General features: G+C 40.9%; 1 protein-coding gene across 1 annotated transcript; it reads right to left on the bottom strand.

Moving 5' to 3' along the window:
- Nucleotides 1-1,392: 1,392 nt before the first annotated feature.
- Nucleotides 1,393-16,285, bottom strand: DLD (dihydrolipoamide dehydrogenase). Its single transcript, XM_033058603.2, has 14 exons — nt 16,185-16,285; nt 15,201-15,276; nt 14,429-14,508; nt 10,852-10,920; nt 8,979-9,048; nt 8,511-8,611; nt 8,042-8,185; nt 7,775-7,876; nt 6,459-6,649; nt 4,928-5,098; nt 4,354-4,543; nt 3,837-3,974; nt 2,500-2,589; nt 1,393-2,398 (listed from the first exon to the last, which is right to left on the bottom strand). The coding sequence occupies exons 1-14, from the start codon at nt 16,221-16,223 to the stop codon at nt 2,333-2,335; spliced, it is 1,527 nt and encodes a 508-aa protein (XP_032914494.1). The 5' UTR covers nt 16,224-16,285; the 3' UTR covers nt 1,393-2,332.
- Nucleotides 16,286-26,196: the final 9,911 nt, after the last annotated feature.

Raw genomic sequence — 26,196 nt, 5'->3', positions numbered from 1 at the left:
AAACATTCATAAGCTACACAAGTCAGCACCCAAAATTGCAATGTGTTTACACATCCTGACTGCTAATTCTAACCCCAGCATTGTGTGTTCTTTGACCGACACCTTACCTACCCTTGACTAACACCATCAAAATCAGGGTAACTACAGCAGGATACAGCACCACCTACGCAAACTGAAGGGCATTATGGTTAAATAATTACCCCTAAGCTCCAGAGGTTGCAAACACCAAAACAAACAACAAAAAAAAAATCGTTTGAAGGCACTGATCATCACACCAGCATCATGCACTGTTCACTGCCAGTGCACTCAGCAGCTGCTAGAAAGTGCCAATCTGGCAGCACTCGGGCCTAAGTGCCACGAGATCATTGACAGGTGGCTCAGCAGCTTATTTCACTTTTACAAGCACTCTTTTGTACACTTAACTAGAATGAGAACAACAGTGAGAAGTAACAAAAACAATTTTAAGGCCTAGATTTTTATTTTTAAGTGTCTGGAAAACTATAGTCTCCAGTACACTTAGTAGTAGTGTTGATTATAAGTTTCCCTGGATTTTGAAAACTTCATTTTACATAAAATTAGATACAAACTTTTGTAACTGATGAACCTCAAGAATGAATTGCAGTAAGACTGCTACAAGTATTCAGGAGGTGGAAGGAGTGGACACAAAACTTTCTGAAATAGCAAGGCTTCTGGGAAGACCTTGCAAATCACACAATAAACACTTAACATTTACCTGTGTTAAGCTAGAAGTGATTCTGAAATGCCAAGATCTATTGGAAGAATCAAGCTTTTCTGCCCTGTTGTCTTTACTTTCCATTCAAAAGCTTCCTACTAACACCTCAAAGCAGATCCACATTAATTCACTAACCCAGCATACCCATGAATCAGATGGTGACAAGCTTGATGAGATGTCATGGTTTAATCCCATCTACATTAAAGTAGGAGTGTTTTGCTGATTAATTGGTATAGTAATGCTGGCATCCATCTCCATCACTCACTACAGATAATGGATCAATACTTGAATAAGCTATAAAGCAAGCTAGAAAGATATAACCATCTTGTCTATACAAAAAACCTAGTAGCTGTAGCACTAGTTTCTGAATGTGCACTTCTCATTCCATTGGCATAATGAAAAAGGACATACACAATACCAGCAGGTGTTAAGGTTTTCTTCAAGGCAGAAGAGCCTGGCAAAAAAAACAAGAAGAAATGGCACCTTGGAAAAGAAGTTAAAATGAACTACTGGATTTGGGCATGCTCCATATACATGTTAAAGATCTTCCAAAGACACCATCTGTTTGTGAGTTTCTGTTTGTGAGTTTCCTCACATAATCAACAACCTAGACAGTACAAGGATCCAATCAGCAAATAAACCCAAGAAGACCCTCCAGCCATGTCAAATATTTATTAAGCTCTCTTGCTACAGAAGAGACAGAAAAAGAGAACAAAATAGAAAACAGAAGAGAAGAAAGTATGTCTTAATTGTGTGGAGAGCTGACACTGCAGCCCTTATGTGTGGACGGTGCAGAATAACCCTCATGTCATAGCACTTGACAGCAAACACTGCTTCACTACCCAGTTTTAGCATTTCAAGTTTAAGAGAGCTGGACAATGGAAGCTTTAAAACCAAAAAAGCTTAGTTAGCAGTACAATGAATTTGTCTTCAATCTTTCATTTCTCAATCAGCACTCAATTTTTCCCCTTATGAGTTTTCAATATGAAAACATGACATGGAGAATCACACAGATTAATTTTCTCTTTAAAAAGTGAATATAATTTTAATTGATCTACAGGAGCCCCTCTTCTCCCAACATCCCAACACTACTAGGTCAAAGCAAGATTTGGTACTCATATATAAGATGTAGGTTAAATACCAAAGTTAATCCCTTCAGAAGGAAACACATTTTTGTGCGGAAGTGACAGTGGCGTTTTAAGTGCCAGTGGCGTTTTAAGTGCCAGCATTCAACTGGTTTATTGTATCACTACTTCAGGTAAGAAAACACAAGGTATGCTGGACAATTATCCAGAGTTCTGACCAGCACACCTGATAATCCCATGCAGCAGCAAAATGTTTGGTTTTGAAAAAGAAAAGAGTTCTGTCAGGCTGCTTTTCTGCAACATTCATTGTGTAAATAAACATGTAATTTTAAGTATTTAATTTACAGAGACTGGTAATTCCACTTGTTCCAAACTCTACTTGTTTAAATAGCTGATGTTTGAAATTAAGATATTCACTTAAGTCAGTCCTAAAATCCTCAGACAGCCTTCCATAAGGGCCCACAGTCCATTTCCAGAGATGTACTATGTATGTACAAAGAGCTGCTCTTTCATTTTAGAAGTTGATAGCTTTGCCAAAGGATGCTGCTAGGTTTGCTTCCCTGAAGGCTTCTGACACCGTCTGTAGAGAGCAAACACAAAAAGTTACAAGTCATCAATAGCTACATGCAGCAACAGCATGTCTGTGTAATGGTGTTCAACAGTCCCTTCAGGAACACTTACTGGGTGGGCATGGCAAACTCTGGCTACATCTTCACATGATGCTCCATATTCCATAGCCAGGGCAGCTTCATTCACCATTTCACCAGCACCCTGGAATTTAATGGCACTTGCAATTAGCACAAATTCTTATGCAGTTATCCAAGTTCTACTGAATCAGTAACAGTTTATAAATAAGCATTTTCTGCTAAAAAAGAAAAGTTATGTTTTAACCAGTACTTCACCTGTGTTCTAGTGTAAACCATGCAATCTATTTTGGTGACTGTAAACATTAATGAGAGTATTTGTTCTCTCATTCCTGAGAGTTGTGCAAAAGCTGGGCATTTTTCCATGAAAGGAAACCTACCCAAAACTTCAATGCTTCCCTGAAAAGTTAAATAGATAACTAGATAAAGAAAATCATATTACTACACCCTCATTTTTATTTGCTGTATTTATGCATATTTACTAGGAAAATATGTCTTTGAGGAGTCCAAAATAGTTAAATCTCCTCTCACATTTTTAGCACCCAGATCCACAACAATAAGATTTCCCTCAGTCATTTCCCAATTAAGAAAATGACATTTGTTGGTATGAGACAAAGTTGTACTTCCTTTAAAGCATGCTGGTTTCTAAATTACTGCAATTGCAAGAGAAAGTAACTAACAAAGAATTTTACTGAGAGCAGTTTGCTGTTTCTCTTAAAGCTGTACACAAAAAAGTCTGAAGCATTTCTGCAAACATATTTTCAAAAAGAAAAATATTTACAGCAAAGAAACAGAAGAGAGAAAGATTAGGTTCTAACTTCGACCAAAAAAAAACCCAAAAAGGGGAAAGCCCAAAGGTTCTTTTTACTTTAAGTTCCATAAATTACTGACCCCAGTTTTTGTGACTGCTGTCTAAGATTACCACCTTTGCTGAAGTCTTTAGTCGGAGAGAAGGCAAAAAAGAAACATGAATGAAAAAGCCACAGTTCTTTTCAGCTCCCTCAACTTCCAAAAGTTGAGTCAACAATTTCTGCTGTTCTCTCACGTATTTGGCGGTATTCATAAAAGCAAAATGAAAAAAATCCCACAACAAACACCACCACCAAAAAACCTCACCACACAAAACTGGTCAAAGAAACCAAATAACCATAGCAATTCAAGAGTAGAAAAACAAGCTGGGCTTTTTTTTTTTAAAACTAAAAAACTAAAGTAACTAAAAAGTGGGAAGGAGGGCAGGGATATAGAACAGAAGTGTAAAAAAAAAAGTATGGTGAACTCAAACTTTCCTGTTTTTAAACTTCTAACTCAACAACTATGCAACACTAAATAAAAACAACATTACAAGGCCAAGAAAGCACAATTGATGATACTTACCGAGCCTAAAATGTGAGCACCCAACATCCTGTCTGTCGACTTTTGACTAAGTATCTTCACCATGCCATCTGTGTCAGCATTTGTCTTTGCTCTGCTGTTCGCAGCAAATGGAAATTTCCCAACTTTGTATTCTACACCCTGCAAAACAGATGTGTTACTGAGTTAATGACCAACAAGAACAACATAACCAACTGTTACATACATGAGGAGAAGCAATACAGTACAGAACTAAAACAGGAGACACAGAGGAACATACATGAACAATCACCAAAAGTGGAGTAAGAGTGTACTAAAGATTAATTTGCAAACAAACAATATTGATGTCACAGAATGCAAGTCATTAAAGAGAACTGTAGTTCATAAGAGAGTGGCATGCACAAGAGCATCATTCACTGACACCCTCCTAAGCAATAAATTCAAATGCAGAAATTTGGACAAAGAAGTTAGATAAACAACTAGAGAATGAAAACAGGCCTAAGGTGGAAAAACAGTTTTTATTGGAAAAGAAAACCAGTACCTCTTCTTTCAGCTGTTCTTCTGACTTGCCAACCCAGGCCACTTCAGGGTGAGTGTAGATCACAGAGGGAACGCAGTTATAGTCAATGTGAACTGCTCCCCCAGCCATGCCTTCTACACAAAGAATGCCTTCATCCTCAGCTTTGTGGGCCAGCATAGGTCCAGCAACTACATCACCAATAGCATAGATGCTATCAGACCAATGAAACAGAATAAGACACTGTTTAAAAACATCCTAGCACACCTGGGCTACCTTACATAACAGTCTGTTTGAAACATGTTACTGAAAACTCTAATCAAAACAGATTAAAATACATTATTTTAGCAGTTTCCACAGAATGACCACACTTCAAGAGGTACTTAGTGACATGAAATAGACAGCGACTTTTAAATTACAAAACTTCAAAGGCTGACTAAAAATTTTTAGCTACTGACAGGATACCAATATCCTGAGTTTTCTTTTCACAAAAGGAATATATGCTCTGTTATTAAAAACCAGAGGCGCTTTAGTAAGTTAAACTTTAAAAGTAAGCGTTCTGCATTAAAAAAAAGGAAAAAAATTTAGTCTTACTCACTTTGGAATCTTGGTTTGGAATCTGTTGTTGACTGGAATTCTTCCCCTCTTATCAAGTTCAATTCCAAGTTCCTCAAGACCTAGATTTTTTGTAAAAGGACGCCTACCGATGCAAACTAGGAGCACATCGCAAGTTATTACTTCTGCCTTGCCACCAGCAGCAGCTTCAACACTACAGTAAAATAAGAGGCAAAAATGTTAAGCTGGAAACTTGCAGCCTTCTCTCTCTCTGGCTAGTAACTAATATGACCCAAGATGGTGACCCCCTGGCTGAGTCTGGCACCCAAAGCACTTCATTCAGCCTGCCCCATGCTTCCTGCTTGCAAGAGTTCAGCAGTAGAAGAGGGAGGAAGGGCCAACACCTCTTACTACATTTCTTAACAATTGTTAGAGAGAAATTCAGGGTGTATTTTCAACAGCAAACCTGCTGCATGACCTGCTAAGATCAAATCCATACAGCAAAGTAATTGCTGATATATTTATGTATATACTCTGAGCAAGCTTTCTTTTGGCCCAGGAACCAAACACCTGTTAGCAGCTGCCATGCATCCCTCAAGTGCATCATGTGTTTAACTGCACCCAGAACAAGTTCAGTTCACGTACTCTGAGAGCACAAGAACCAAAATGTGGTAAGTGAGGATAATTGGAAGTGTGTTTCAAAAGCATACTACGAACCCAAATGATACTCTAAAAGTAGAAACAGACTACATGAGAGATCCAACCAGCCTCAGCATGGCATGTAAAGAAGCCCAAAACCTGGTCCTTTACAGTGACAGATAACAGACTATCCCAGGATACAATGATACAGAAAGCAAAAGTCACCATATTAAGTCTTCAATGAAAAAGCTTATTTTTAAGCTTATCTTTAAGCTTACATTTAAGCTTATATTTGTGAAGTAACATCAAGATTTTTTTAAACTACAGTTTTTGCATAGAGAATCCATTAACACAAACAGAACTAGCACATGCTTATATACTTAAACAAAGCAAATTTGCTTTATGTGTTTCTGCATTAACTGTTCATGTATAAAACTTCAAAGGTCTTGACTATGACTATTACAATAGACTCTTCAGGTACTTTCATTTATTTTTGTTCAAGAAAAGTAATATCTCTGCCATGCTTACCCTAAGACAAGATGACCTTCCAGTACGTAGCCAACAATTAATGGCTTGGAAATGACTGTATGAACAACAGTGGTATTATGCCAATTATACCAGAACCAAATCTCTTCCATGAAAAGAATGATTTAGAGTTCTGTTTTTATTACTGATCTCATTACAACAGTGGTTTTATGCCAGCAATCCCTCAACTCAAGTCAATGGACCCTTCCCTGTATAAGCAACTTAGGGCTTAATAAACCCAAAATTATGAGCTCTGTAAGTTACAAAGGATGATAAACATTTAATTGCACTATAAAGAATTATTTTTTCATTCCTGTTCAAAAAATATCAGACTGCATTTTAAAATAGGTTTGATGGATTAGGAGGAAGAATATATTTTACATTCCTTTAGTTTTATGTTAAACACTTACGCTACATCTATTTTTCCATCTGGTCTCTTGGTAGCACCAGTAACTTTGGTGTTCAGTTTAAACTTGAACCCTTGCTTCTGAAGAATACGTTGGAAGTTTTTAGAGATCTCCATGTCAATTCCCATTCCACCAACATGGCCCATGAACTCAACAGCTGTCACATCTGCACCGAGGCGTTGCCAAACTGAACCCTGCAGTCACAACAATACAGGTAAAAAGAGTTCTTGAAAAGCAAACTTCAGATGCTTTTACTCTAATATTTACAACAGACTGTAAATTCTTCTGAAGCAAGATAACACCTAACACCAAACTGATCCATTTCTACAGACATGACAGTGTAAAATGAAACAAGTTCAACTTTCCCCAGCCTTTCCAGGAAAAGATTTATCCTTTTTATTTGCAGACTCAAAACTTCCATGATGAAATTCAGGTCACATGTTAAAGAAATAGCTAATGAAATAACTAAATATAACTCATGTATATTTTATACTATAGGTATAGAAGAAATTCAAAATCAAAGAATCTGAAAGGAAAACCCAAAGGGAATCTCTTGTGGTGCTCTAATACCACTACTAATTAATCAAAACAATACCACATTAAGGAAATTTTATGCAACAAAATGGAGCCTCTGCTGGTCCTGTCTGTATTTATACCCTTAGCAATGATCATCAGCCTCACTAACAAAACCCATGTACACCCTATTTACCTGCAGTTACCCACACTCATCCAATACAGAATTTCACTTTGCTTACTCTTTCCCAGCTTAATGGTCAGCAGACTAAGCAGCCACCTGGCAGATGGGCATAGCTTCAAGCAGGAAATATAAAGATAAGGAAATAATATAATATAATATAATGACCAGGAAATATAAATTCTTTTTGAAAAGTGTAGGTGTGAGGGAAAAGGACTCAGAGCACGATGAACTACAAAGTCTCCACACTTTTGGTTGATAGAATATGTACTATCAGATCACATTAAACATCTATTAATATTAGCTACTAAACAAGAATTTATCCTGCCTATCCTTGCATTCCCTCACATCCATACTCCTCCAAAAGAGAAAAATAAATAGGCAAGGTGCTGTACGTTCCTCTCTCGTTTCTCTGCTTATCTTACCAGCTGCAGAAGTACTGACACAACAAACATTTATCTGAGCTTTTCTGGTAAAAAAATTGAGCTAGCAGGCTATAAAGTCTGAACAGATTCACTACAACTCACTGAACTGTTAAATTACAGCAAAACCATCAAATACAACAAAGAATTATACCCTTTTCCTTTACAAATTAAAAGGTCAAGTGGTTTAAATATCCTCTCACCAGTTCCACACCAATGACTCCTGCACCAATGACAACCATCTTTTCAGGAACTTTTTTCAGTGACAGAGCACCAGTAGATGACACAATGTTATCTTCATCAATCTAATGACAAAGAAATGCACAAAAGGAGCTTTACAATCTCTTTTACATATCATATACAAAACACACAGAACGTGAAGTGCAATCAGGTGCAAACCATGATTACACATTAAATTGTGTGGCTATGAGACACTGAAAAAAAAAGTACTATTAAGTTCAAATACTTACAGTAATTCCAGGGAAGGGAGCAACTTCTGAGCCTGTGGCTATGAGTATGTTCTTTGTATTGATAACTTGTGTGCTGCCATCATCTTTAGTTGCAGTGACTTGGTTTTTGCCAGTTATTTTTCCAAACCCAGATACATGCACAACCTTTAGTAATCAGAACACAGTGAAGTCAGGTTCAAATATGTAAGTTAGGCTACATTTCACCTGAATCTTGCTAATGCTTAGAGATGCTGTTAAAACATCTCTCTGCATCACTACTTGGGACAAATCACAAAGCAACTGTATACTATTTCTTTAAGCAGATTAAGAATGAAGGCATTGGGCATTTAAAAGTTTTCTGGAAGAAAAGCATTCAAATTCTGCCCTTGTCATATCAGTCACTCTAATTTATGTGGCAATATGAAACTGTGAAAAATAAGAAATTCAGATCAGAAAAATGAGTATACCTCAGTAGAGAATCCAAACTAACCTTGTTTTGTTTAAATAAATGAGCAATTCCACCTGTTAAGGCCTTCACTGCACTACTCTTCTGTTCCATCATCTTCTCTAGATTCAAACGGATTCCTGTAACTAAGGTTAAAACAAAACAGCTTACACCAAGCATTGCAGTGTATTAATGTTAAAGGAGCTAACCTCAACACAGTTAACAGCTGGCACAAAAAGATGTGCTGAATGGCCCTAATAAATGCTAAAAGTTACATTCAACAACTGCTATGATGAGAATTAATACTGCACTTTTCAACTATAATTTACCAATTCATTATTCAGAGTTCAAAGAGCAGACACATCCTTAAGCCTCCAAATGACAGATAAAGGATATTATTTATAATTCTAAAAATTTTCTGACCAGAAAACCATATTAATCAGATTTGAAAGATTAAATTTACTTCTTGGTGGAAACCACTCATGTAACAGGCACTGAGAGCTCTTCACTCACTTTCAATTCCTCTATTAGCAAAATCTTTTCCATGGGCCAAGTGATATAGATGTGAGTTGTTCAGCAAGGCCTAAAACAGATACACAAAAATGTGAATTTGGACATACATTCACAAGAATAAGTTATGTATTATAAGGAAAAAATTGTACTATGTGCAAAATGTTCTCACTATTAAGTTTGACATACACGTATTTGATAAGGTACATTTAAATCACAGAAATTGTACACAGCAGCTCCTACTGAAACACCCAAAAAGTTATACTTTATACAGCAATAGAAAAAGTTAAATCCATACCTATCCTTTTTGCTCATGTCACCATAGAAATTGATAATTACTCCACAGAGATTTAAAAAAAAAAAAAAGAACAGACCAAGTAGAGGAAAAGAAAGATAATTCTGACTGATGACCAAAAAGACAAGATGGATGGGTCCAGAAAAACTGGATGAGGAAAATCTACACTAAAATGCCTATTAAGGTTTTAGCCTGTGTAGACATATATGAGTTAAATTTTGATGTTTCATGCTCAAGTTTCTTTAACTGCAAAGCCAGCCAAGCTGAAGTTGGATGGCCTGGAACTAGCTCAGGTACATGGATCTTCCAAATTCGTAAGACAAAACTAGAGTAGTTTTTATATGGTTGGCTACAGATGAGTAGCTTCCAATTCAGAACCTTGATATTTGCATTTAGATTAGAAATAACAATATAGTTAAGGCAAGATCTTACTAAGAAAAGTGATTATTTTGTTAGCACCCCAAGTATGAAATTATCTGTGTCTTTAGAAGGACAATAGTGCGAGTTTGCACAGACTTAAATCTAAAGCAGGCACAGTAAAAGATTTAAAGAGTATTTTTAAATACTTGCCTTATCTACATATGCTTGAGTAAAACTAATACTATCAAAATAAGATAATTCCATTTTTGCAACTTTTATCAATTACTTTAAAAGTAATTTCTCCACCTAACTGTAACAGCCCAAAATTTGTAACCTCCACACTACTTAAAGATGCAAACCACTGCTTAAGACTTCAGCAACTAGAAAGGAAAAAATTCATGCCCCATGTATTATTTTGGGTGGTTTTCTGGAAAGGAATATTTGAATCATTTGCTATTGCCTTGGTGTATACAGCCTACATATCCACTTCTTAAATTTATTGTCATTCAAATTAATTATAGACAGCATTCAAGCTTAGCCATAGGTCCGATAGCATTTTTATAAGAACTCCAAAGGATAAAAAATAAAAAGGGACTTGAGAAGTTAGTTAAACAGATCTAGCAGAGTTTCAAACTTACAAGGTAACACTGTGTGGATTAACATTTTTGAGTGGTGCTTCAATACATTAAGATACTCTGAACTTCATTAAAGTGATTTCTAAAATGTTTTGAAAAATTATTAATTTTTTTTAAACTTGGTATTTATACTGTATTTTCTCCTCCCATGCTAACAGAACCTTGTGAGCAAAAGGATTAGAAACAGCAATATAGTTAGGAAGGATCTTCTTAAAATGTCTGTTACTACAGCCATCACAAACCTGCCATTAGCAGTGTCTTCCTTCACCTGCTGGATGCTATTGAGGCAGACTCCCCAGCAACAGCACTGTTCTTACAAAGGCCAAGGTCTGAAATTACTTTAAACTAGACTGGCAACATCAAATATTAAGTTCTTATTAATTTCTTCTTGCTTCTCCTTTCTTTCAGAGTGCATGTTGGACTCAGCTCTTTCACTCCACATCTCCACATTACTCCACACAAGCACCACCAGCCTCATCCTCCAGGCCATTCTATACATGTACATCCATCTTGAGAAACTCCTTCCAAGTGAAGCACATTATGTCAGCTGTTTTTAATGAAGCTATGACAAACTACACACACCTACCTTGGATGGAATACATCCAACATTCAAACAGGTTCCCCCTAACGTTGCATTTTTTTCTACACAGACAGTCTGAAGAAAAAGAACAGGAAAAAAAAAATTTTTAGTAATATTATGCCATCATTTCCTTACAGGCTATTGCACAATTTAGAATTGATAACAAAGACATTTGTCTACTTGTCTAGCAATTCTACCTCTACAAATGTCCCATTATTTCATTCTTAGATTTATTTTACAGCTCATATTTCCCTTCCCTCATCATTTTGTTAACTTAAAACCCACAAAATAGCGCTTTGCGACCAAATTCTCTACCAAACGACAGCCACTGCACCATTCATACTTTCACACAAGTGCTGTCCTACTACAAAAATCTAAAAAGTAAGTAATAAATGCAACACTCAGTGAAAGATGTTCCCCTAACAATTAAAGAAAAAAAAAATGCAAAAAGCAAAACACGTAAACCATGTGAAGATTCATGAAAAAAACTGGTAAGTGAACTAGCAAAAATTAAAATCCCTAAAGCAATCTTTTCTTCATAGAAAACAAAACAACAGAACCCCCAAGTCACAAACAATATTTCCTCCCACTGCTATAAAGTTGTACCAACACCTATAAAATAAAAAAAAAAACAAAAATCAAGTAAAGTAAAAACCAAACAAAAATAAGGTCAATCCCAACAGGGATGGAAAATATTTCATCTCCTTCTCATTAAATTGACAACATCACAGTGCGCAAAGGACAAAAACAACTGCCAAAACTTCATATAAAAACAGATCACTGGGAGAGAGTGAGGGAGAGAGTATCATAAACCATTTTTGTAGAAGCAAAGGAATTGGTGTCCCTGTCTTTCAAAGGCACCCACATATTCAAAATAATTGTTCCTTGGTTCACACTCTTGAGAGTTCCAGTCCACTAGAGCCAACTACCTAGGTAAAGCCTTTTGCAGTTTCCTTAAATTGCTGCTTTTGTGCTAAGGTAGGGGTGATGGTAACATGAAGAGCAAAATTCACCAAATCAAATCACAGGACCATTCTGAGACATGCTTATCCCCTACCTCCCCTTCCTTCTTGTTTTAAGCACACGAATACAGGAAACACATCACAAGGGCTTTGAAAGTTGCATCATGGCTCAAACAGCACCAGATGCTCCTACCTTTACCCAATAAGGATGTTCTGTCTCATCCATTTTACATAAACTTCACTGACAAGGACAAGCAAAGCTTTTGGAAAGCCAATACCCAGGGAACACTACTGGCAATAACATGGGATGCTGTAATGGTCAAACAAGGACTCAATGCTTGTGCTACCAGAAATAGCACTAAAACTGAAATTTAAGTAGTTCAGTAGAACAGAATCAGGTTCTTCCATGGATGGTGTAACTATATCACCTTTTTGCCAGTCTGCTAAAAACATCTTACATTTCTCAAGGACACCAAAAACATTACTTGTTTGTTCAACGATAATGGTGACATACATACGTCCAAGCATTTTCGCCTCTCTAACTAGCTATGAAACAGTGTAACAGAACTATTTTTTACTATGATGAAAAACAGAACTCAGGGCACACTTTAACCCCCTTGTATATAGTATCCTATTGTTAATCACAGATATGAAGGACTCAAGGACAGTACTGTTCCAAGAAAAGTTGCTTTATAGCCAGCCACAAAAATAGCTTTAGAATAATCAAACAATCTCACATGGCAGAAGGCCACAATCTTAATTAAAACCTGCAGCACTGAGCACCTTTTCTTCTCAGGTTACTAAGTAACCACATACATTCAGAAGCAAGAGCACTTATTAATGACAAAATAATTCAAAGATGCGTAAAGACAACTCAATTATTTTGCACTAGGTCACAGGCAGATGTATAACTTAATGGAATCTCAAACATTTACATTTTGGTACAGTTGCATATTAGGAGGTTAAAAGATACCCAAAAAGATGTTACTGACACCCAGTTGTGGGAGTACCGACCAATGAGGGACAACACTCAGAATCAGAGACAAATTCAGTTTGAAGAGACCTCCTCCGAAATCCATCTAGTGAAACTTCCTTCTCCAAACACAGTCAACATCAAAGACATTGAGGGAGGTGATTCTCCCCCACCTGGAATACTGCAGCCAGCTCTGGGGCCCACAACACAAGACAGATGGGGACCTGCTGGAGCAAGTACAGAGGAGACCATCAAGCTGATCCCAGTGCTGGAGCAGCTCTCCTATGAAGACAGGCTGAGAAGGCTCTAGGGAGACCTCACAGGAGCCTTCCAGTATCTAAAGGGGGCTTGCAAGAAGGATGGAGAGGGACTTTTCACAAGGACATTTAGTGACAGAAACAGCCTTAAGCTGAAAGTCATAGATTTAGATCAGCTCTTCAGAAGGAACTCTTTACTGTGAGAGAGTGAGGCATAGGAATAGATTGCCCAGAGAAGCTGTGGATGCCCTACTCCTGATGTTCAAGGCCAGCCTGGATGGGTCTCTGAGTAACATGGCCTAGTGAAAGGTGTCCCTGCCCATGGCAGGGAAGTTGGAACAAGGCCAGCTTTAACATCCCTTCCAACCCAAACCATTCTGTGAGTCTGTGATGTATCAGGTGACTTCAGAACTTGTACAGCGAAGTTCTGAAAATACTGAAAGATGAAGACTACGCGCTGCTCCATTCCTGAACTTCACCGGAATTCATCACCAGGAGGTCTTGTCCTTACCAGGTGGTCAAACCAACTCATTTCAGACATGAAGTCTATTTTAGGTAATTCAGAAACACTGTGACATATCAGAGAGCAGAAAAATGCTCAAGACTGCTAGCACCACCTCCTCAGAGTTCCAGTACAAGATAATGCAGTGCCAAGAGTGTCAAATGGTCTCATATTAAGAAGTGAAGGCCAACAAATATCCTGAAGTCACATTCTGTAATTTTGTAAGTTTAAAAACATCTGAAATATCTGATACACATACCACTCTCACAATACCTAATGAAATGACACCACTAGTACTCATCAGACACAAACTGCCTCTTCCAAAAGGTGTTCAAAGGCAACAGGCAGAACAACAGAGATGAATATAAACAAATGGAACTAAGATACTACAGTATTTATACACACATATTTTTGCCTCTAAAATTCTCACATGGCAGTAGAACTCTGCTAATCACATTCAAAAAGCATATCAGTTGAATATGGCTTTCTCCCCTTCTGAGCTCTCTCGGTCTGTTCTTCAGAATAGTTTTCCAGTGGTCTTTTTGTCAGTCATTATCTCTTTATTTTTTGCCTTTCTTGAGAGAAAATTCCGTCCTAGCACTGTTTTCCCACCTTCTCTTTCACAAGAGTATAAGCCCATCTCAGTTATCAATTCCAACCAAAAGCAAGCTGTCCTAAGCAGCTCTGTCAGTAGCAGGGCTATTGAGAGCAACACAGCCAGATCTCCACTTCAAATTCTACCTAATCTGGGTTAGCAAGGTAAGGAAAGATTAACAAAAGATAGCAACAGCATCTGGTGGCCCAAGATGTGTCAGAAGAATTACAGTATCACACAGACACCTTTCAAGTTCACCTGGGTGAGTCTTCTGCTACGGGTGTGAGGTCTCACCTTAAATCCAAGCTGAGCTGCTTTGATAGCAGCAACATATCCTCCAGGCCCAGAGCCAATAACTGTGACATCGGCATCAACTGAAACACAGAACAGTTGAATTATTGTTTTTTCAGTAAAATAAATGCATATTAAGAATTATGCAAATTGATGATAAAGGATTAGATTACACCTCTGAAAGTAACTTTCTGGACACAGGGAAAGGTTGTGTAAAGGTATTCATTCTACAAGAAAAATAACCAGTGTTAAATTTCACAAGGAAAATAATGAAAAATGACATCAAGAAACCAAATTTCCCGTCCCTCTTGCTCTACAGCCTTTAATAACTTAACCCCAGATGCCTTGATAGTTTACTGTAACATTTTTTCCAACATAGCTTCTATTGATGATTAGCACAAAACAAATGCTTACTGAATGCCACAAATTTATAAAGGGGAAAACATTGCTGTAATAGGTATCTGTGCAACCTCTATTGATTATAAAGCAGTGGAAGCTATGAACTTTGTACCTAGTTCCTCTCTTACAACCACTGTCTCTTTTAGAATACTAATTAACATAAGAACAGTGATGGTGAAGTTCAACTTTTATTTACAACTTTATCTTGAAATCAAATTATGGAAGTAAACCACAACTTTCATCTAAATCTCCACCCTGACATGGCTTTCATCTGGAAGACTGATTTCTGAGTTTGAATTATCTGGTTCTGGTTTTTTGTGAGGGTTTGAGTTGATGGGTGTTCTTTATCCAAAAAAGGTTTCTCAGAAGAAATTACCTTGATCAGCATAGGACCTTTGTGGCACAGCACAAACTCCCTGAAGACCATGATGAATCCGATCAAAATGGCTTCTCTAGAAATGAAAAAATAAAAAGAACCCCTTTGTTTTACAAGTTTATGTCTGTCCTTGAGGGAAAATAAGCAGTCACACACAGACGAACAGTTGCTGTCACCAGTTAACCAAAACAGCAACAGCACGACTGAAGCACAGTGGGCACTGACTGGAACGAGAGGCAGAAGTTGCTCTGCCACTTACCTGCTCTGTCACCTCAGTCTGTCATCACACCTGTCCTCAGGTCAGTCTCACCTCAGGCTGCCTCTAAACTACAAAACTTTCAACTCCTTATATGTGGCTCTCAAACCACATAATGACTTTAATTAGACATCCACAGGAGCTTATACAGAGTGTTGTTCTATAACTAATCCCTCCAGCCACTTCCTAGGAACAGGTAGCTGTAACTCATAGGAGATTCGGGAAGGCAAGTTTTTTTAACCTTTACGTAAAAGCAATGGGACAGCACAGAACAGCTGCTACAACTACATCGAGAGCCGATCACCCTGTAACTGGATTACAGTATGTCCCTGGAAGCATTTGCGAAGTCCCCAGCACCGCAGCCCAAAAGCCGGGCCCGGCTGACGGCGGCGCTTTCTGCAGCCACCACGGCCGCGGCCTCCCGCGGGCCGGGACACCGACAATGCTCACGGCAGCGGGCAGGCTGGTCCCTGCCCCTCAGGGATCCTGAGGGCCGCCGCAGCCGCCGTGTCCCCCCCGCCCGGCCGAGCGGCGAGGGACGGGGCCAGCGGAGCAGGCAGGGGAGCGCGGCAAGGCCCGCGCCCGCCTCAAGGCGCCGCTCCGGCCCCGCCCGCCCTCACGCACGCTCCCGGCGGGCTGAGGAGTCTGAAGAAAGCCCAGGCCCGAGCTGCCCGGGGCGGTTTCCATCCCTTGCCCACTCCCTTGCCTTCGCCCCGCCGGTGCCGTACCCGAGCGAGCGCGCAAGAGACGCGGCCCCAGCGCTGCATGTCGGCGGTGACGCCGCGCCCCGGCCGCTCAAGGACTCCGCGGACGCGCGCAGGCGCAGTGCCGGGCGGGGCGGCGCGCGGCGGGGCGGGGCCAGGCGGGCACGGGGCCTCAGGGCTGTGAGCGAGCGCCGGGCGCGGAGCCGGCAGCGGCGGCTGCGCTGCGACACCTGCACGGGGGACACGGCGGCACATCCGGGGGGCTTGGAATGTCCCCAGAGAGGGAGACTCCGCCACCGCCCCGGGCAGCTGTTCCAGTGTTCCGCCGCCCTCACGTAAAGAAGTTCTTCCTCATGCTGAGATGGAACTTCTTGTGTTTCAGTTCATGGCCAGTGCGCCTCTTCCTGTTGCCAGCAGCACTGAAAAGAGTCTGGCACATCCTCTTGGCAGCGGTCTTTGAGATATTTACAGACTCAGAGAATCACAGAATACGCTGAGTTAGAAAGGGCCCCTCAGGATCCAACTCCTGGCCCTGCCCAGGACGCCCCAAGAGTCACGCCCTGTGCCTGACAGCATTTTTCAGACACTTCTTGAACTCTTACCAGGCTGTGACTGCTTCGCTGCAGAGCCTGTTCCAGCGCCCCGCCACCCCTTGGGTGAAGAAACTTTTTCTAATATCCAATCTCAACCTCCCTCAATTCAGCTTCATGATGTTTCCTTGACTTCTGTCACTGATCACAAGAATGAAGAGATTGGCACCTGCCCCTCTGCTTCCCCTCGTGAGGATGTTCAAGACCACAGTAAAGTCTCCCTCAGTCTCCTCCAGGCTGACCACACCAAGTGACATCGTAAGGCCTCATAAATCTTCATAAGGCTTCTCCTTCAGACCCCTCGCTATCCTCAGGGCCTCCTTTGGATGCTAATAACTCAATGTCTTTTTTCTATTATGATGCCCAAAACTACTCTCAGGATTTGAAGTGAGGCCGGCCCAGTGCAGAGCAAGGTGGGACAATCCCCTCCCTTGCCCAGCCGGTGATGTCCCTGAGGACATGGTTGCCCTCAAGGCTCCAGGGCACTGCTGATTCATGTTCAGCTTCCCATTTGTATGTGTTGATGATATCCCTTCTCAGTCTTCTCTCGACTAAGCCCAGCTCCCTCAGCCTCTCCTCCTAAGACAGATGTTGCAGTCCCATAATCATCTTTGTGACTTCTGCTGGACCCTCTCCAGGAGCTCCTTGTTTCTCTTGTACTGAGGAGCCTGGAACAGGACACAGCACTCCAGATGGGGCCAATAGAGGAGGAGGGCCACCTCCCTGGCCCTGCTGGCTACACCGTTCCTGATGCACCCCAGGATACCATCAGTCAGTCATCCTGGCCACAAGGGCACACTGCCAGTTCATAATCAACTTGTCACCCACCAAAGCTCATAGGTCCTTTTCAGCAGGGCTGCTCTCAAGTAGGTCAGACCCCAATCTGTGCTGGTACCTGGGAGCTCACGGACCCACTTGGCAGCAAAATGAACCCTGGGGTGAGCAAAGCAGCCCCCAGTCCCAGACTGACTGCACCAGAACAATACATGAGTGCAGAGAAAGGGAAATTCCGTGTTTCAGATGGAAACCTCTTCCATGTAATTGACAGTGAAATGTCCATACATTTTTAAAATTTTAAAAAATGTAAAGTCTAAGATAATTTTGGAAATACTTGGAATAATTGTTTTCAATTTATTTAATCAGGGAAAAAAATGAACTAGAATATTCTCGAGCTAGAAGATTCTCCAGAAGAAAATTCTTCCTGAGAACAGGACACTAAGAGAGGACCTCACCAATGTATACAAATATCTAAATGGGGGTGCCAAGGAATTGGAGCCAGCCTGTCCTTAGTGGTGCCAAGCAACAGGACAAGAGGCAATGGGCAGAAAGTGATGCACAGGAAGTTCCACTTGAATATGAGGAAGAATATTTTTACTGTGCAGGTGACTGTGCACTGTAACAGAGTGCCAGTGCCCAGAGAGATTTTAGAGTTTCCCTCACTGGAGATACTCAAGAACCTTCTGGATGCAATCCTGTGCAATGTGCTCTAGGATGACACTGCTTGAGCATGGAGGTTGGACTAGATGACCCACTGTGGTCCCTTCCAATCCGACCGATTCTGTGACTCTGTGGTAGTGAAATGCACATAAACTCAATTTTTAAAACATTCAAAAATAGAAAATCTAAAATACTTGATTTTGAAAATATTTTCAAGTGTCTTGGAATAATTTTTTCAAATTTATTTGATCAAGAGAAGAATTGAACTAGAATATTGACACATTTTTATGATTATCATGGTTTAATTTAATGCTCTATATATTTTTCCAGAATTTGTATTTTCTTCTGGAAAACAGATTGTATTTTCTTCTAGAATAATAGCTTTCACACCCTGAATTCTTCTGTTATTTGCACTTCAGCACATCAGTATTTTAAAACTTAAATCCTTCATTGCCTGTGAGAGAACAGCAATGGGCCAAGATAATTTTTCTTCTACAGTGAATTCTACCTAATTTAGGATATTCATAATATTCTGTTCAACTTATGTTAAAAACACCTAAATGTGGCTTTAGGTAAGAAATATGCAACACAGATCATACTGTTGATTTCCCACCTTGCCTGAAATTGTAAATATTTTCCGTGAAAAAGAGTTCTCAAGTTTTCTAGATGTACAAATTTCTTGCATAGGTCAGTATTTCCATCAGGGGGCAGCGTTCTGCTATTTCCCACACAGCCAGGGAAAAAGGAAAAGCCCTATTCAGCAGGCAGAATTCCTCTTCTACCTTTTTCCACAAGGATTTCTCTGATCAGCCCTTCAGCAATGCTGGAGATTGTATGTGCCCAATATTTTTATAATTAAACTACTGTTGGTTAGAGCATAGTGCTAATAATGCCAGGGCTGTGGGTTTGGTCTCTGTATGGGCCATTCACTTGAGGTGGACTTGATGATCCTTGTGGGTCCCTTCCAATTTAGAATATTCTGTGATTCTAATGAGAAAGCATCCCAGAATTATCCTGATGGTTGCAGGGAGAGAATCATGTCCTCATCATTTCCTCCCAACCTCACTAATGAGCCAACCAAAGAAAATAAAACCCAAAACTGCTCCAGCTGTAGCTAACTGAAGTACTCAGTTAACACATTTTAGTTCTCCGTGGCCTCCCAGCCCTGGTGCACAGTGGTATACTGGGGCTCTCCCCTCTGGACAGGCAGTACATGAGTATTTCTAAGGAAATTACAGTTTTTTTCATACACAAATCTGAATACCGTAAGAATGTTGTTACTGCAAGCAATGAACAAGACCATCTCCTGCAACAAGACATGTCTGGAGGCTCTAAATGGTGCCTCCAGTTACTGTAGTCAGTACAGGTGGTTACTGTGGCCACCGAAGGGAAGGCAGCTGGTGTGGTTGTTGCTTCAGCACCCAGGCAAGAGGGTGTAAGAGGCCTGGGTGGTTAGATCCCTCCATCCCATTCACCTTAGCCCTGGTAGTCACCTCTGAACAGCCCTGCCCATTAACTGCATGTCCCTTGGGGTCATGGTGGCTGGGACAAATGTTATGAACCTTCCTGGGTATTCCGCTGAAGTTTGGAGATTGTTAAAATTCTCTTTTGAGGTTTTACATCTCTGAGTAATAGAGATCATAAACACAGTGTATTGCCTATAGAACAGCTGCACTTGTAAACCATGGACACCTGATTGCTTTTTGCTCCCTTCCTCCCTCCCTACCTCACCTTGCTTTGGTTGTGGCACTCCTTTCATGAACACTGAGGTTGCAGTACCTGTTTACACTCCCACTTTTTATTGCATCCATGAGTACTCATGAAATGTCCCCTCACAGCAAAGCAGGCTCCCAGGATTCCAGCTGCATGAGGAGGAATCTTGCCAGAAAGAGAAGGAAGGTGATCCTTTCCTCCTGCTCAGCACCAGGGAAACACAGCTGGGGTTCTGTGTCCAGCTCTGGGCTCTCCATTACCAGGAAGACACAGACATACTGGAGATAGTCTAGCAAAGAGCCATGGGGATGACAGAGGGGCTGGAGCACCTCTTCTGTAAGGAAAGGCAGAGTGAGCTGGGATTGTTCAGCCTGGAGAAGAGAAGGCTCAGGGGGATCTCATCAAGGTATACAGATACCTGAAGGGAGCATGCACAGAAGATGTAGCTGGGCTCTTAGTTGGTGCCCAGTGACAGAACCAGAGATAGTGAGCACAAAGTGAAACAGTTATTTTCCTGTGAGGGTGACTGAGCAGTGGTATAGGCTGCCCAGAGATCTTGTGTAGTCTCTCTCCTTGGAGCTCCTCAAAAGCCATCCTGACGTGATGCTGGGACATCAGCTCTAAGCAGCCCTGCTTTAGAAGAGGGTTGGATCAGATACCTCCAGAGGTCCCTTCCAACCTCAACCACCCTTCAATTCTGTGTCAGGAAAAAACCTGCATCATGGTTATTTGCTCTGAGAAAAAGAGTCAGCTCTGACTTGGAGCCAGAGGAAAGCTGCCGGCACAGGCTGAAGTCAGCAGAGGGCAATATGGCTGCATAACTAGCAGAGCTGCAAGGATGTGTTAGAGAGAAGTAGAGCCTTCTATTTCTTTGAAATACTGAATATTTTCTTCCATTAAATATTGCAATTTTATGTATGTACCTGTGCACATATCTAGATTCTCAATCTAGACAGACTATAACACTGGATCTGACTTGAGAAAACAGAACTGAAATACCTACCACATTCTATTTAAGGATTGGATGGTGACCATCAATCTATCAGTAACCATTGGTGTCTTGTACTTTGCAAAGCTTATAACTAGGAAAACACATTTTCAGGTTATTCTTCCTCTCTTTGGTAAACGCTTTTGATAAACTCCTCTCTTTGTGAGAGGCAGGGCAAAGTGTATCCAGAAAGAGACAGGGGTGAAGTTTTGTTTTGCATCCTTGTTCAAAGGAGGCACCGTACTGCTTTTCCAGACTGCTTTGCTTACTGCTCTGCATAGAGAAGCTTCTTATCACTCAAGCAGTAAAGCAAGATGAGAAGTGAAGAGAAACCTACAGCAAGTCAAAGATCTCTGCTTGAGGTTCTGCATAAATATGTAGGATAAATAGGAAAGAAGGTGAGTGAAACTGAGCCAGATGCAAAAGAGCAACATACCTTGGATTCATTGAAAAGGCAGGACAAAGCATATCAGGAGGCCTGGTATGTGCTCTGTTGTGGAGGTATTTTACAAAGATCTGTGGCTCTCAGATGCTAGCAGGAGAGTTAAGAGGTCAGGACATTCCAGTTGGAGCTCTAAAGGAGCACAGGTAGGCAAGAAGGGGCTGGGAAGCCTGAAGCATTTTTAAGCCAAAGAGAAGACCTTACAATGGGCACTACAGCTGGTGCTAGTGACAGGACACATTTGAGTTCTCTCACGCCACCTGGTTAGCCCAGAAAAGGGCACTGGTCCAAGCTGAACCATTACAGCTGAAGACCCTGCCACATACCATAATTAAACACCCAGCACCCTCCTCCTGGCAGTGACTGTGTGTGAGGTGGAATCCAGCTGCCTCACCTGAGGGAGTGATACTTCTTTGCATTTAAATGTTAGGCACCTAGAGAAGCCATCCTCCTAAAGTATCCAAATTCCCTGCATGGTCGGCAGGTGTCTTTGAAAATAAGCATCCAGGAGATTCTATCTGCCTGTCTTACATGCATTCACCAAGGCCAAGGCAATCTTTCTTGGGGCCTTCAAGAATTCCTGCCTCTGCTTTTACTACACAGAGAAAGCAAGCAAGCAAGCAAGTGGGACTTATTGCAGCTGTCAGGGTTGGACGTCTGGTTTAGCAGGTCTAATAAAAAAATTATCTTCTGGGCTCCTATGGGACATGCAGAAAGACTGCCAAATTGAGAGGTCACTCACCCTATCCCAAGGTGGGTGTCAAGGATTGCCCTCCAATGGCCAGCTCTAGTGCTCTCTGCTATATGCTGAGCAGAAACAGGACACAGGTGACATCCACTAAACATCTAATTTTGATACAGTTAAAGCTGATGAGAAAAAAGTTGACCCCATTAATGAAGGAGGGCATCCAGAAAATTTGGGCATCTCAGGCTGTTCAATTGGGTCCTGCCCTTGGCATCCCTGGGACACAGCTGTATTGCTGCCCCTCTTCGGAGGCAGAGATGAACCTCCATTTAGTCAACAGTCTGCTTGATATATCAAGTTTGTATTTCAGAAAGACAGTGGGAGGTCCATGTCTGATGTCCTTCCCTCCAATTTCCTTCCACGTGACTTTCTTCTAGGCAGCAATTATTTTGCAATAGCAGTGCGTGGGTTTGCATATCAGTAACTTCTTGTACCCTGTAAAATTCCATTCCCTGCCCATTACACTTGTGAAAATCTGACTTAATTAGAAACAAGATTATGGATGAGGCCAATGCGGTATATGAGAGCCTTATTTGTTCATGGGAAAAAGTCAGTGTTCTTTCTAGAAGGTTATGCAAAAAATGATTCACTGCTGGATAAAATTGCACAGTACCTATAATTCAAGGTCTTTGCAATGAGAATTAGAAAGATATATGATTGATGTTCCCTTCTTCTGTGCTCAATGTCATGGCAATTAAAAGTTCTTTATAAGCATTCATATCAGAGCTGATCATAAAGTGCCAGTTAATTTTCAATGTAAAGCAAAACCACCCCACTTTGATTTGTTTTAAGCTCCCAGTTACATTTTCAGCTTTGCAATAAAAATCAAACCAAAAACTGCAAATATTTGCTATTTCTTAGACAGCTGTAAAATTAATTTGTTCCATTTGGAAAACATGTAAATGTAAACTGAGGTGAAGTTTCCACACAAGTTTTCATGTTAACTAAAACCTCAACTTGTCCTCAAACAAAGCCATTAAAAATTAAGCAACTGTGTAGTATTTAATTTTCTTCAATTCCAAGAGCTCTGTTAGACATGCAATTCACTCACAGACACGCCTTGAGATATGAATTACGCCAATGAAATGGTACACTTCTCCTCTGGGGATAGGTTTTCTCATGCTCTGCTCTCCTAATTCAGGACCTGACCTTTAGACCCCCTGAGCAAGCAGGGGGAAGTGTGGCTAGCAGGAAATTTTGCACCAGAAACCAGTGACATTTTCTTGGCTCCTACAGAAAATCTTTGAAGTAATCTTCATTGTTATGTCATCTTGGCTTTATGAAAGTCAAAGTTCTCTCTGAAATATAATGACATTGTGCAGTTTGGAAGTTTCTCAGTGATAACAGGGTGATAAACACACTGTAATTCCTGCACCCTAGTTCACTGCAGTGTTGAGATTGAGGCAGTGTACAGCACTAGGACAGCAAATCAACTGACACTGTGAAAACCAAAGTGCACGCCCCATGCTGATCTGCAGTTTGCCCTTTAAGAACTGTAATTGATAAAGATTAATCATATTAACATTACTGTTTGCTTGTGGTCCTGCATACCAATATGTTAATACAGGGCTTTAGAACCAGGCTGTGCTCCTGGGAGGCACCAACCCCATGCCACAGCATGGGCTGAGTTCCAGCTGGGGAGAAAATTATCTTCCTCTGGAGAAATGGGACTGGTGGACACCAAGCTGACCATGAGCCAGCAGTGTGCCCTGGCTGCAATGAAGGCCAACAGCTGCAGGAGCCAGCAGGACAACAGGGGATGACTTCCCTCTGTTCTGTGCTTGTAGGTCTGCATCTAAAGACCTGTATTCAGTATTAGCTCCCCAAAGCAAGAAAATACAGGGGTAGAGGGAAAACAGGCACAAGTTGGAGCACAGATGCTGTTCTCTTTTTCTGGGCCCCTGTCCAGCCATCCACAAGACTATATAACCTGCTCTCTAGGAGGCCCAAGGAGATTTTAGAATGCTGTTGACTACCTATTCCTTCACTTTAGTAACATCATCATCAGAAAATTTCATATCTACTTTGTATCTACCTTGGGCTGGTTCAAAGAGAAGATTTTATCAGCTGGGTACAATTTGTTCCTATAAAATGTCTGTTCAACCTTGCTTATCTCTATATTGCCTCAAAGGTGCTAAAATTTACATAGAAGTGTTAAATTAGTCTCGTATTCCCTTGCTTCTCTTTCTCTTTCAATTAAAAATAAAGTAAATCCTTTCACACTCAGTGAGACTGGGTCCAGATCTCTGAAGAGTCAGAGGTTGCTTCTCTGAATCCAGGATGTATTTCATCAAGTCCTGGTAACCTAGCAGACTTTACCTGCGGTTTATAAGCAGAAACTTTATATACACATTTTTGTGAGGATATATAGGATAGAGAAAGAAGAGGTTAAATAATATTCAGACCATCTAGCATGATTTATGACCATTCTCTGCCCTAAGGGTTGGTGTTTCAGCAATAAATGTAAATTTCAGGTAGTAAAACAACATCAAGCCAAGTGTTGCCTGAAACTACTTGTGCATGGGTATAAGAAAAGGAAGGATAGAAAAAGAAAGATACAGGGAAAAAATGAAGGCTAAACCAAATCAAACCAGTATGACTTGCTTCACAAGGTGAACAAGAGTAGAGGCAAGAGGTATCTCTAATTTAACATGTAGTAGTACATTGTGGTAGTTTTGGCTGGAAAAGAGTTTCTTCATAATAGCTTGTATGGGGCTATGTTTTGGATTTGTGCTAAGAACAGTGCTGGTAACACAAGGATGTTTTCTTCATCCAGTTCAGATATGCCTATGTGAGTTGAGAGTGAAGTGCTGCCACACTCCTAAACATAGCTTCAGGGTGACAGAAATGGCTGGATAAGCTCAGCAAGGCTCAGCTTCTTTAGGAAGAGAATGTCTGTGGGTGTTTGAGGATCTTTGAGGCTGATTTCAAGCCAAATCCAAGAAGCAGTTCCCAGGAAGGTAATGCTCCTATGCCAACTGCTGGGAAGATTTTCCTCACTGCCCTGCTGGGATACCAGATGCTTATATGTCCCAGTATCACCAAGTAGTAGCCTAAAGTACACTCTAAGACCATGCAAGGGCTCAAGATCCACTGCTTCTGCAGGTTTAAGGAATCTATTTCCGAGATTTTTTCCTCCCTCTAATGCCCTTATAAACATAGCAATATTCAGACATTAATTCAGCATGGGTTAAAATGAATCTACCTTCTCTACCCATTTGTTCTAGAGGGATGTTTTCATGGCTCATTGGAAATATTACTACAACCCTTTCTCTCGTTGCAGCAGCCTCTAAGGTGCCTTGTCTCTTTTTGGATTTAGAACTAAATTTAGAGTAACTACACTGTAGCTCAGTACCAGACGGCCAATGTCCATGGTTGAAACATAGTTACTCTGCTTTACTCTAAAATTACTTCTCTCCCTCCAGTGGAAACTGAGAGAACTTGAAAACCCTGAAAGACACCAAGGCAGGGGAAGGTTTGGGGTTGTGAGCTGCGCACAAACGCCATATACAGTGCTTTTGGAGGAAACCTTGTAGCAGAGATCCATTTCAAACTTTTGCTTTGCTATTGCTCCTCCAAACCTGATTTATGCTGTAAAACTGTGATCTGACTACTCTAAGAGGAGAGCTAGTGGGCTTGCTTGGAAAATGGCAGAGCAGACTCACAGTGTCTGCCTTCACTGGTAATTGCCAAATTTCCACTATTTCCCCTCTTCTTACGGTTCCTTTTCCAGCTGTTCCTCGGTCAAACTACACATTAGCGTGTCTGCTGCAAGGCACAAAACAGACATGCAATGCACAGCAGAGATGTCAGGGTGCTGGAGGCGGGAGCAGGACCTCCCTGTGGGCACCCACAGCCCCTTAGACCACCCCAGCTTCCCTGACTGAGCTGACCTAGCAGCTCACTTTCAGTTCAGCAAAAGCTGTGTCAGAATTCACAGTGTTCTGTCACAACCCAAAGCAGACACATGTTGGAAATTCTTCTTCTGGTCCTGAAGCCCTCTAAATTTTTCAAACTTCCCAGTAGAAGCACTTACCATTACACACCAAGGATAGGAATCAAATCACTGGACTTTGAATGGCAACCCTTGCATCTGTGAGACTCCTGTGGAGTGGCTTTAC

Source organism: Catharus ustulatus, chromosome 4 (assembly GCF_009819885.2).
Source record: "Catharus ustulatus isolate bCatUst1 chromosome 4, bCatUst1.pri.v2, whole genome shotgun sequence".
In the NCBI taxonomy this organism is placed as follows: domain Eukaryota; kingdom Metazoa; phylum Chordata; class Aves; order Passeriformes; family Turdidae; genus Catharus; species Catharus ustulatus.
The sequence above is the reverse complement of the archived record's forward strand: the minus strand, read 5'-3'. Positions and strand labels throughout refer to the sequence as shown.

Excerpts from the sequence above, each read along its gene's own strand:
- DLD (XM_033058603.2), bottom strand. The coding sequence starts at position 16,223 with ATGCAGCGCTGGGGCCGCGTCTCTTGCGCGCTCGCTCGG. Across the intron at positions 6,650-7,774 it reads GAGTCATTGGTGTGGAACTG|GGTTCAGTTTGGCAACGCCT; the intron begins GTGAGAGGATAT and ends TTGTGACTGCAG. Across the intron at positions 2,399-2,499 it reads GAGTTTGCCATGCCCACCCA|ACGGTGTCAGAAGCCTTCAG; the intron begins GTAAGTGTTCCT and ends TGCTCTCTACAG.